At 44.2% G+C, this 12282-nt stretch overlaps 1 protein-coding gene across 2 annotated transcripts; it reads left to right on the forward strand.

The window, feature by feature from the left end:
* The first annotated feature begins 6668 nt into the window (after window positions 1–6668).
* On the forward strand, window positions 6669–9173 carry HOXC11 (homeobox C11). Of its 2 annotated transcripts, XM_087923091.1 has the most exons (3): window positions 6669–7217; window positions 7272–7371; window positions 8941–9173. In XM_087923091.1, exons 1-3 carry the CDS (start codon window positions 6669–6671, stop codon window positions 9171–9173), a joined length of 882 nt encoding a protein of 293 aa, XP_087779217.1. The 2 variants fall into 2 exon arrangements, with proteins under 2 accessions (XP_087779217.1, XP_026570551.2); XM_026714766.2 differs by having other exon boundaries at window positions 6669–7371.
* The last annotated feature ends 3109 nt before the right edge of the window (window positions 9174–12282 follow it).

Here is a 12282-nt window from a genome sequence, read left to right on the forward strand (position 1 = left end):
AAACAAAAAAAAAAGGAGATTTTACTTTGATCATGTTAAGTCAAATGAAAGCAGAGTCGCCTGTGGACGGGGAAAAAAAATCAAAGAAGTATAGAAAATTAAGGGATGGATGAATGTTTGTGTGTGCATTTCTCTTCACAGAGAAAGTTATAGAATGTATAAAGATGTAGATAAAGGGAGGGGTCGATCGTTTTACCACCATGCCCAGCCCAAAAGAATATATTTCTTATGAAGATTTTGGTTAAACTTCGTATTAGCAGCAGAAACTCCCCCCCCCCACCCCGCCCCTCACAAACTCCTGCAAAGAAATAAGTCCCGCTGAAAAGGCTGTCCATGCCAGGACATTTGTGGAGAAACTAACTTGAAAGAGATGAAATATTCTTACCGAATAAAGAGGACCTTGTATGCCCTCTCCCCTTCTTTCAACCAGAGCCTGGTGGAGACAATAAAGCAAGTTGACTGTATATTGCAAGCCTGTCCTCTTTGTGCGTGTTGTACAAATATGATTTAGCACGTTGGCTGATTTGGAAGGGTTTGACTAGAGAACATGCTGGTCAACCTTCTCCCTTCATTCCTCTTCTTCTTTTCTTTTTTTTCCTATAAACCATTAAAATTATTGTTGTTATTATTATTATTATTAAGTGATGCTCTGTACCCTGAAAATAGATTTCATGGGTGAATGAGTAGGTCTCCTTTTACTTGTTTACAAGATGAATTGTTGACAAATTCCTGTGGATATGGCTTTGCAGCATCTATATTTGAGCCCCGTGTTTGTGTGTGTGCGCAGCATGCAGAAATGCCCCGCTCTTACTCACTAGTTCCTTGTCAACTCAGAGCCTGACCCAAGAGCGCTGCTCTTCCACGGACCCTAGTTTACCAGGAATGTTTTAGGTTTCCTTACTGAGGAAGCCATCCGCGCCATGTGGTTTTACTTCTAAGCAAAAGCTGCACCGAAGTGAGTATTACCACGTCTGCATTGGAATCCCTGGAAGAGCAGTGGGGGGAGGAGTGGGGAAACCACACCTAGGATCCGAGGGGACACAAGACAACCCCGAGTTTCTTATGCACATCACGGGGACTCCATTTGCTCTTGACCCATCACAGTCTGCTGGCTGATCATCTCCTTCTCCTCCTCCAGCACCCACCGCCCCTCCCTCCCTCCCTCCCTCGACCCTGCTCAGTGTGGGCTTTGCGTGTGGGATGCTGCTTATCAGCTTTTATCTTTATTGGGTCCACATGATTTTGAACTTGCAATCCAGCCTCTCGGAAAGAGCTTGGCCTGCTTCTCGCCTTCTATCTTGGAATCATCGTAGGCTGCTTATGAAGTCATCTTTAGTAGGCTGGCTCCTATCCAATTAAATTTATCTTTGACATTGGAGGGCAATAATATTTTCCAACAGCTTCCTTCTTGTAGCTATTGTCTTCTGGTCCCTTGGTTCCTTCACTGCAAGGCAGCTAGTCTTTCCTCTTCATACCCGCAAGGTTTGCAATTTGATTTAAATACTTGGATTTGGGGGGGATGGGGGGGTTCTTTTTCCTTGGGAAGTAATTACTCTGTTGTTGTGCCAAAACTGCAGTATAAAAGAAAAGCAATCAAACACCAGGCCGTGATTCCAAACTCATTTATTTGCAAACCCCTTCCACTGAGGCCTTACGAGACACAACAGTGAGATATGTAGTTCATGAAGGGCTTCCGAAAATTGAGATTGTTTGGCCTGATACAAGGCAGGAGAAAATAGCTGCTTAATGCAGGCCGAGCGGTTGCCAGCTCCCAAATTATTGCAGTGATTATTTTTCAACATAATCTTCTGAGTTATCTAAAGCAAAAGGAAGTGTGTTAAGAGTAGCATCGGCAATTCCCTAGGAAAAAAGCCTGCAAGGAGATATGGTGGTGGTGGTGGTGGGTTTTTTTTAATGCTGAAAAGGCAAGCGCTGTTTTCTTTTTTCTTTTTCTTTTCCCCCTTCTCTCCTGATTTCTCCTTTTAAAAGCACTCTGACTTGCACTGCATAAAAGCCTGTGATTAATATGCTGGGTGAGGTGACTGGACCACAATCGTTTTAATAGAATAACAGTTAAGGTGCCTTCTCCAAAACAGACTCCATACCACATTTACTAATATCAACCAAAGAGAGAAAAAAAAAGTTGTTATCAGATTGGAGTAAGAAGTTAATAAAAATAGATACAGGAGAACGTGAATTTTTCTCGCTGTCCTGGAGGGACCCATTTACATGTTTGTAGCTCCTACCCAGATTCATGGACTGCATGCTCTAAGGGTCAGACTCAATTTTAACATAGACAAACAACCAGCACTCAAGTCTCTCACCATTCTGGTAATTTTAACATTTTTTTGGGCCCAGCCTGCTGCAGGGAAAATGGGGCCCTGCTTCTTTGAAGGCTAATATTGGTGAGGAAAGAAAGAAAAAAGAAAGAAAGAAAGAAAGAGAAAGAAAGAAAGGAAGGAAGGAAGGAAGGAAGGAAGGAAGGAAGGAAGGAAGAGAAAGAGAGAAAAAGAAAGAGAGAAAGGAAAGAAAGAAAGAAAGAAAGAAAGAAAGAAAGAAAGAAAGAGAAAGAAAGAAAGAGAAAGAAAGAAAGAGAAAGAAAGGAAGGAAGGAAAAAGTTTCCTAGAAAGCCTTGTCCAAGCTGAACTATCTCACTCATCTGCCTTTAAAAATAATTTCAAAAGAATAAACGCTAGCATGTGTTTAAGCAGGCTCATCCTTGGGTCAGAAAATGAATTGGCAGGAGGGGATGGAAATGTACTGTTGTATTAACATAACAATTTCATGCAATGCAATATTGAAAAAGCCATAAACAACCAGCTGGCTGTAGATATGCACATTTAATTGCATACATGAAGCCTGGCCTGAGAAATGACTGAATTGTTTCCTCTTTTTATTCCACCTTCCTTCCTTCCTTCCTTCCTTCCTTCCTTCCTTCCTTCCTTCCTTCCTTCCTTCCTTCCTCCCTCCCTCCCTCCCTCCCTCCCTCCCTCCCATTTTATGAGCAGCAATCAAGTCTATTTTGAAATAACGTTTACATCACGCTGTCCTTTATTTCTTAAAAATTAAAAAGTGTCCTAAAATGCTTTGAAAAAAAGTTGGGTTGGTTGCAAAAATAAAGCCTCTCAAGGATGAAAGCAGTCAGTGGACCTTGCAGTTTATTTGCCATATATATGTGCATTGGGCCTTTTTTCCCTCTTTTCTTTTTTTTTTTTTTTTTTGGTTTTAAGTGGAAACCAAAAGGAATGTGAGACTTCCAGCCTTCATTCTTCTGTTTTATGGTAGCCAGGGAATTGACTTTGGTGGTTCAAATTCAAGGGCTCCACAGCTGTCTTCTCCGTGTTTCTTCGCAGGAAGCCGACAAATCCTATACTTTACACCAGACATTAAAACGGGCAACAGCGCTGGGCTTGTTCAAACTTATATCTACCTATTAAGAGCAGTAAATTATCCACGCACCTAGAAGAGAGAGCCTCAGACATTAAGCCCCACATACTTTTAGCCACAAACCTTTAGATCTCTTTGGTTCACCACCAAAAGAGTTGAATAAAAGGCGGAAGTAATTCTACCCCAAGTACAAAACTGAGGAGGGGGAAAAATGGTGGGGGGAGGACTTCTGGTCAAACACACTCTGCCTTTGCATTAGATGGGGAGTAGAGCCTCTTTTTTTGGTCAGCCTTCCTGAAAATATCATTGCCAGGGCAGGTTTTGGAGTGTTGGAGGAGGTAGTAGGGGGTTGAGGAGGGTGTGAATGGATAAGCCTTGTAAACAATACCTTTAACAGTATGCTGCGCGTATGAATATTACTCTATAAAAGACAAGGGGAAGATTCCCCGATGCTTTAATAGGCAGCTGGGAGAGACCAAAAGAAGGCTCCTAACTCCTCCTCAAAGTCACGGGGAAAGACAAGGCTCAAGAAATGGAACTTGGCATCAAATGGCAAAACACAGGATGTCCTTTTCATCCTGGCACAGAGGTGCCCTCGTATTTAATTGGAGAACGTGGATGTGTCTGGCCAGTTGCTCGTCCAGAAGAACAGGCTGGTAAAACGGCCCAGCCATACCTGGAGTGAGGGACAGCATTGAAGGCAACTTCAATCCTCTGGCTTACTAAATGCTACAGACTCCTCCTTTCCCCTTTGGCTTTGCTCCAGCTTATCCTGAAAGGTCCCGAATGAACTCTGCGATGGCACTTCAATGGTGCTATCCTGGTTTTGGACGGCCATCAACCAAGAGGAGTCTCCTCTTACAATATCAATGAAGGCTCTGGCTTGAAAAGGCTTCCAATGGTGCCACCTTGGCTTTAGATGACATGCCTCAATGCCAGGTGTGCCATCCTGGGAAGGATACAGCCACCCACTAACCGCCACTGCTACCACCCCTCTCACATTAACCAGGTTTTGCTCTTTTACGAGATTTGGTCCATCCAGAGGATCTCTCTCTCTCTCGTTGTAAAGTATCCTGCTTATTCACTGCAGTTCCATTTGGCTCTGGGCTGAAAGCCTTCCCAGAAAATAGTCCTGCAAACCAGGTTTACCTTGCCAACCAGCCCTTATCGGTGGCTTTGAAAGACAAGCAAGGTCATCCTAATCAAAATACACCAGTGAAAAAATAAATAAACCAAAAGGGCAAATCAGGCCATCTTTTATTTTTCTCGCTTCCTTATTAGAATTGCATTTTTTAAAGATTCGTGCCAGCCTATCTTTCACAGAGGAAAAAAAAATTCTCTTGTGCACCAAAGACATTTTTAATGTAATGTTTTGCAAACCGGCTACAAACAATTCTGGAATTTCTTCCTGTGAATTTAGTTTCCTACAATACCTTATCGACAAGAAACCACTACTAAAGTCATTTTACTCTCCTGATACTAAGTGAATTTTCTTATGGGGTTTTTAAACTGTCCAGAAGTGGAGCCAGTGATGGCAATAAAGCCAGGAGGATTTTATCTAAACAAAGTAAAATTGTGGGTGATTCCCTCCTCCCAACCCATCTCAGTTCCCAACTGTGGAACAGACTGAAAGAACAGAATGGAGCAAACAGAATCAGCAAGAAGTAAATTAAAAAAAGACAAACATAAAACTTGGGAGGGGAGGAGAAAGGGAGGAAATAACAAAGAGACAAGAGAATATTAGACAACTCTGCTCTTTCTGTTAAACAAATGTAGCCTGCAATAATACATACATACATACATACATACATACATACATACATACATCATTTTAGTTTAAGCAGCAAATCAAGTCCAAGTTCATTTAAAAAAAAAAAACTATCTCTGTTGGATGCTTTAATGAATATATGAGTCACCTCATCCAACTGCCCATATGTTTTGTATATATTTTTATCACAGTTTCCTGAATTAATATTGGGATAACTGTTGATTGAAAGTCACTGGAAATGTCAATAACGGCACACGCTCTCCAAATATATCTTCTTTCAGCTATAAATCGTGGTGTGATACAAAATGAGAAGAAAAATATCCAAACCCCAAAGCCTGGATACAAGGACAAATGACTTTAATAAAACTCCTTAATTTCTGTCACACATCCCTCCCCTCAACTTAGCTGACCAAATAAATTCACAAGACAGGGTGAACATGTATTGATTGACAATAAACTTGCATTAAATATTCACTCTACTTCTCTTACCTGATAAATATTTAACCAAGCATTTAAAAAAACAAAGACAGGTTTCTGATCCTTTATCAGTCCTTATCTTAAATCACTGGTTCTTCGTTTTGAGCTGGCCTCGTTCATATCGGGCTTACTCTAATCTTTCATCTAGGCCTCACTAGATTCCAGTGTTGGATTTCCCTCTCTGGCAAAAGTTTTGAAGTTTCTACCGCCATTCCAACTCTCCCCTGTGGCTGCCAAAGGATATTTCCTCGTGATTTCTGCCTACCTGAGATGCTGCTAGAGCAACCAGGTGATCCGTCAGTGGAGAAGGCCAGGGGCTAATTGCTCCCTCCTTTCTCTCTGTCCCCTACCCTCCTGGGCAAGAGTCACAGCGAATGCGGAGGCTAGTCCCGCTCCCAAATGGAGATCTTGAGAAATATTTGAAAAACTTACTGAAGAATCTCTATCCTCCCCTCTGAGCTTCTAGTAATTCAATCTCCATTAAAGGGGGAAAGGCAAAGGGGGAGAGAGATAATCCAGCACTTAAAATATAACTAGCATGGGAAAGGAGCGCACATGCGAGGGGGAGATTACAGTGAAAGCCTTGGGTAGACCCTCCCACCCCCCACCCCTCACTCCCACGCCGCTACCCCACATCGGAATCCCCCCAGCCGAACCACTGGAAGGCAAACGCAAACGGGAGAGGAAGAGGAAGAGAGAACTTCCTACAAAGCCATCCCTGGGCGTCTGCTCTGTGAACGCTGACAAGGGGTGTGTTGTGCCTGGCAGAAAATGAACACCAATTCCGCGATTGATTTTCATAATGTTTCTGCGGTGTTTGAACACCAATCGTTTGGACCTCTGAGATCTTACCTAAGTGAACCACTCCTACGCTTCCAAGTGCTTCCAAACTGATATATGGCAATATCTACTTTGGATCACGTGTCCCGGAGAGCGCGACTAAGACGGATAGCGCGTCATCTCGCCTTCCCAAATTTTTCCCCCTCTGCACCTCGGATCCCCAACCTCTCTCTATAGGAGCGAGAAAAGGAGAAAGATGTTTAACTCGGTCAACCTCGGCAACTTCTGCTCCCAGTCGCGCAAGGAGCGGAGCGGCGACTTCGGGGAGCGAGCAGGTTGCGCTTCTAACCTCTACCTCCCCAGCTGCACCTATTACGTCCCCGAATTTTCGACCGTGTCCTCCTTCCTGCCCCAGGCCCCGTCTCGGCAGATCTCCTACCCTTACTCCGCCAACCTCTCCCAAGTGCAGCCCGTGCGCGAGGTCTCCTACGGGCTGGACCCCTCGAATAAATGGCACCCTAGGAGCGGCTACGCCTCGTGTTACTCCGCCGAGGAGCTGATGCACCGGGACTGCCTCCCGCCGTCCACCATGACCGAGATGCTGATGAAAAACGAGAGCGCCTACAGTCACCACCACCCGCCCGGCGGCAACCCCCCGCCGCCCACGGGCTTCTACTCCGGCGTGAACAAAAACAGCGTCCTGCCGCAAGGCTTCGACCGCTTCTTCGAGAACGCCTATTGCACGGCCGACAACCCGCTCGAGAGCTGCCCGCAGAAGCCGCCGAGCAAGCTGGAGAGCGACCCCGCCGCCGCCGCCGCCGCCGCCGAGCCTGCCGCCTTGTCCTCCCGCGGCGAGCAGGGCGTCGACCCGGAAGACGAGGAGGAAAGCACCAACCCGGCTTCTTCAGCCTCGTCTTCCTCGGCCAACAAGGACGCCGCCGGCAAAGCCAGCAGCGCCAGTAGGTAGCGAGCGAGCGCCGCGGCCGTTAAATGGGAAAAGGTGAAGGGGAAACTCGCCCGCTGGTTTGTGTCGGCCAGGCGTTGTTGGTTTGTTTTTTTTTTGTTTTATGTGGAGTTTTATAAGCAGTCAAAGGGGTTTTATGATAAGCTGCAAAGCTGGGGCTTGCAACGGGAGGGAGGTTTACGATGGGGGAAACGGCTCTGGGAGAGAGAGGGAGACGGGAGGCGAAGACCCAGGCGCCCCCCCCCCACACCCCTCCTCCAGTCGGGGAAATTTGAAAAGCCCACCGGGGTGACAAATATTAACTTTGATCATGAACTTACGGGATCGGTTTTAACGGGATTTGGATGCCAGGCTGTCTGGAGGGGTAGAACCAAGAGTTTTCCTTTCCTCCCGAAAGAGGCAGGCGGCGTAGGAGCTAGGCGAGTTGCTGTGATTATGATTATTTTTTTAAAAAATAATAATAATACACGTGTGCTCTGTACATGTGTATAAACACAGGGAAGAGCTACACCTCCACGTCACGAGCATAAGTTAAGGCCTGCTTTGCTTGCAAGATGTCATTGGTCTTTCTCCAAGCCCTGGACAAATTCCCCCCCTTATTTTCATTTGTTTATGCACTTTTACTTGGCTCCTAAAAATACTTTGTTGACATCTGAAATCACACACACACACAACCCACACACGCTGGCGCGCCCCCTCACGCCCCCCCCCAAAGAAAAACAGAGACAGGGCATCATAGAGACTGTACACGAGGGCCACTCCCCCCCCCCCCGCATAAGCTATACATTTATGGGTTCTTCTTTGAAAAAACGTGGATCGAAGCAATTGATCAGACACGTGTCCTTATGCCATCGATTTTCATTCATAACAGCTGAATGGGACGGTAAAATATGGTGCGCGCCCAGGTTTTTATTTGCCACTCGAGTGCCTGAGGGGAAAAGTGTTTCCTTTCTCCCCTGTTCTTGCGGGGGTGGGGTGGGTGGGTGGGTGCTATTCGGTTTAAGATCTGGGGCTTTGATTTTTCTTTGTGCGTGAAAAACGTGCGTGCGTGCGTGTGTGTGTCTGTATGGGGGGCTTCTGCGGTGAGTGGCACTCCAGTTTAATCCGAAGCATAAGCAGAGAGCCTGCCTTGTCTACTTCTGCCCCACTCGGAGTGGTAACTGAACAGGGCGAGAGTAAAAAAAGAAAAAGAAAAAAAAAACGGGGTGGGGATGGGGACAAAAAAGTCTGTTTCCCAACCGTATTGCAGACGCCTGAACTCTTTCTTGGCTCTTATTCCCAGGACCAAGCCCAGGGTGGCACATTGTCCTAGGTTTAAAAACTGAGCGGGAAAGATTACCCACATGGTTGGTAATAGGTTGCAGACGTTTTCTGTTGGCAGAAGCCTGTGTTTGTGTGTGAATGGTGGAAGGACTCGTGTGCAAGTGAGCTCTCGTTTGGGGAGGGGGGTGGTGTGCATGTGTATGTGTGTGTTGGGGGGGGGAGGTTAGAATTTTGCAGGATTTGTAGGTGCTTTTCCTGCCTTCTGGTGGTATTTTCTTTCTCCCTTTCTTTCCCCCTTAAGGTGCCCCCCGTACGAGGAAGAAGCGATGTCCCTATTCGAAATTCCAGATCAGAGAGCTGGAAAGAGAATTTTTCTTCAACGTCTACATCAACAAAGAGAAAAGGCTGCAGCTGTCTCGGATGTTGAATCTCACCGATCGACAGGTTAAAATTTGGTTTCAAAACAGACGGATGAAAGAAAAAAAACTCAGCAGAGACCGCCTGCAGTATTTCTCGGGGAATCCCTTATTGTGAACTTTATTTTATTTTATTACCCTTTTGTAAACAAAAATTAAAAATTTTAAAAAAAACCACACACACCCCTCTGCTCCTTGAAGTATTCTGTGTATGAAGAAGATACCATGTTGCAAATAGGGTTTGACTTGACAAAGGAGCCTGGAAACAACCCATGAGTTTTAATTCCCCCCCCCCCTTCCTTAGATTTGTATTTTGGGGGACTGTTTGGGACACGGTTTAAAAAAAGAAACTCTTGTATAGTCCCTTCTACCTTTCCCTAAACCTTGAAGAAGACTGAATATTTCTATGAACTTCTAATGAATGTTTTCCTTCTGAAGAATGGGACTCCGATTCGTTGTTGTTGTTATTGTGATGATTATTATTATTGTTCTCCTTTCTCATCCCATTCTTCAGAAGGAAAACATTCTCCATCCTTTGGAAGAACCTACTGAGCTCTGTGTCCGAAAATGCTTTGCGGTGGCCCTGATTTCTGATACGCAGGTTGTTGATGCCTGATTTCTAAAACATTCCCCATGGCAAAGATTTCAGGCTTCAGCTAGGAGGAAAACTCCATGCGAGAGTCTGCGTGGGTAGGTGTGTGTGGGTAGGTGAGCGAGCGTGGTGAGTGTGTAGGTAAGCGTGTATGTGTGTAGATGGTTAAGTGACATGACCACCACCCTGTCCCCCTCCATGCATACACACACACAAACACAAACACACACACACACTGACTCCTCTTCATCGGAGCTTCCATTGCTGAACAAGCCTTGCTGCTTGAAAACTGATTTAAATCTCCTTTCCGAAAATTGGCATCACTATAATAGTGTAAGTTCCATTGATTCCCTCATAGACCTGTGATATATACCGAGCACATACCAGAGTTTTCTCCCCCCATCCCGTTTCTGCATCTGTGGTCAAGGGCGGGGAGGTGGACCGGGAGGAAGTGGAATGGACTACAATAAATTTGCAATAACTGTCTCTTAAATAGTGTGTAAATGCATTTCCCTCCCTCCCCTGGACATGAGAGACCAGCAAACAGCAACGGAGGACAAGAAGAGCTCCAGGAACCGGCAACCGCAGTTATAAATAAATCTTGGTGTATGTAAAGAACTGAATCCAGGGCAACTCTGTGAAATTCTATGGCAAATAAAGAGATTTCAAGCTGTTCTATATTATGATTTTATTTGACCATTTTATTAGTATTTCCCTCTTAAAAGACCAACTGCAGTCAGTGTTGGTGTGGACTTTCCTGCAGGACTTTTCAATCCATGTGCGGTATGAGAGCGCCTGGATATCCGTGTGACAGAGAAAGATTTGTGCAAAATAAATCCCCATTTATGTGTGTGTGTGTTTGCATATATACAAATGCGGACTATAGAGCATAAGAAACATTTCTGCATGGTATATACTCACATTAATATGAACCTTCTGTGTTTAACTAGACGTTCATCGTTTTTTCATCATTGCATTTACATTTATAGACATTTCTTGGCCCAGTAATGGGGGGGCGGTGGCTATGTTTAGCTCCAGATGTCTTTGTTTCTCCTCTCTAGTAATGTTTTTTTTTCTTGATTTCCCCCCCCCTTTTTTTTTTCCTTCCCACCCCTGCAACGATGATATATTGCAATAAGCCAAAATGGTGGTTAATGAGCAATATTGCAATATTTCCGCCCCCAATGTCATTACAGGCAAGGATGCTTAAGGAGCGCATTTCTGTCTGCCCTGACAAAGAAGTCAAAATTCTCCTAAGGATAAAGGATCAAGGATAAAGTCCCTCGCCCCCTCCTTCCTCCCCCCACCCTTCCCCTTGTGCGAGGCGCAAATGCAAAGTCAAGTACTTAATTCCTTCTCTTAAGCAAAACAAGTTCAACCGCAGGACGTAGGACAGAAGTGCAATTTTATGTTTGCATGTCAATAAGTCTCCCGGCTCGCCTTTGCTCAGGGAGCCTCAATTTGCTAACGGTTACAAGATAAATAAGAAGAAAGTGCCTAACTAGTTTTATGCATGTTTTAATTATGAAGATGTGAGGGGTTTCTTTTATCACAAGCAGGGGAAGGAGGGGGGAAGAAAGGAAAGAAGGAGTCTGATATTTCTACACGTGTAGACTTACCTGTGGCACACAGTCCTTATATAATTTCCCTTCAGTGCTTGAAAGTATGCGGTCTTTGAATAAAGGGACCACTGAGCTCAAAATAGGTTTTCTCATACAGTGGCTCATAACTTTTAATACATGTTATATTCAATTAAAATACTTCGAGCGGACCTTTGGGATTTTATCAAACTATGGGGAAATCCACAAGTTTACATGCCCAAGTTTAAAACAGGCGAAAAATTTTAGTTTGCTTGTTAGATCCATTTCCAATTTCGTCATGAAGAAAGGATGGATTATCTGAACCAAAATGTTTTCTATTAGGTGAGGTAAGGATTGCCTATATCTGTATCTCTATTTCCATCTATCTATCTGCCTGCCTGCCTGTCTATCATCTATTCTGCACGCAAAAGTACTGAGTGGGAATTGTTCTACTTTCCGCTCTTTCTCTTCTGTTGGCCTTCTTTCCAGCCAAACGCTTGAGCCTCAAACGCCCAAGTAACAAACTTCCTCAAAGATTCAGAAAGTCTGTGCATATGTTTAATATAAAGACGTCTTAGGGTTGATTATTTCATAAGCTAGCCAAAACATATTGAAAGAAGTCCAGGATATAAAACTGAGGAGGAGGGTAGGAGGCAGGGAGGGAGAGAGAAGAAAGATCTTCAAATCTTACAGGGTGCCTCTCCACGGTGGCCTTCCTGATCCCAATCTCAGCATCCAAATAAGAAAGAAAGAGAAAGAAAGAAGGAAAGAAAGAAAGAGAAAGAAAGAAAGAAGAGAAAGAAAGAAAAAAGAGAAAGAAAGAAAGAAAGAAAAAAGAGAAAGAGAAAGAAAGAAAGAAAGAAAGAAAGAAGAGAAAGAAATGGAAAGAAAGAAAGAAAGAAAGAGAAAGAAAGAAAGAAAAAAAGAGAAAGAAAGAAAGAAAAAACAGAAAGAGAAAGAAAAAGAAAAAGAAAGAAAGAAAGAAAGAGAAAGAAACGGAAAGAAAGAAAGAAAGAAAGAAAGAAAGAAAGAGAAAGAAAGAAAAGAGAAAGAAA

Source organism: Pseudonaja textilis, chromosome 2, assembly GCF_049901715.1.
Source record: "Pseudonaja textilis isolate UNSWEBS1 chromosome 2, rPseTex1.2, whole genome shotgun sequence".
In the NCBI taxonomy this organism is placed as follows: Eukaryota; Metazoa; Chordata; class Lepidosauria; order Squamata; family Elapidae; genus Pseudonaja; species Pseudonaja textilis.

Coding starts and splice junctions, on each gene's coding strand:
- HOXC11 (XM_026714766.2), top strand. CDS start 6,669: ATGTTTAACTCGGTCAACCTCGGCAACTTCTGCTCCCAGTCGCGCAAG. Junction 7,372..8,940: donor CGGCAAAGCCAGCAGCGCCA/GTAGGTAGCGAG, acceptor TTCCCCCTTAAG/GTGCCCCCCGTACGAGGAAG.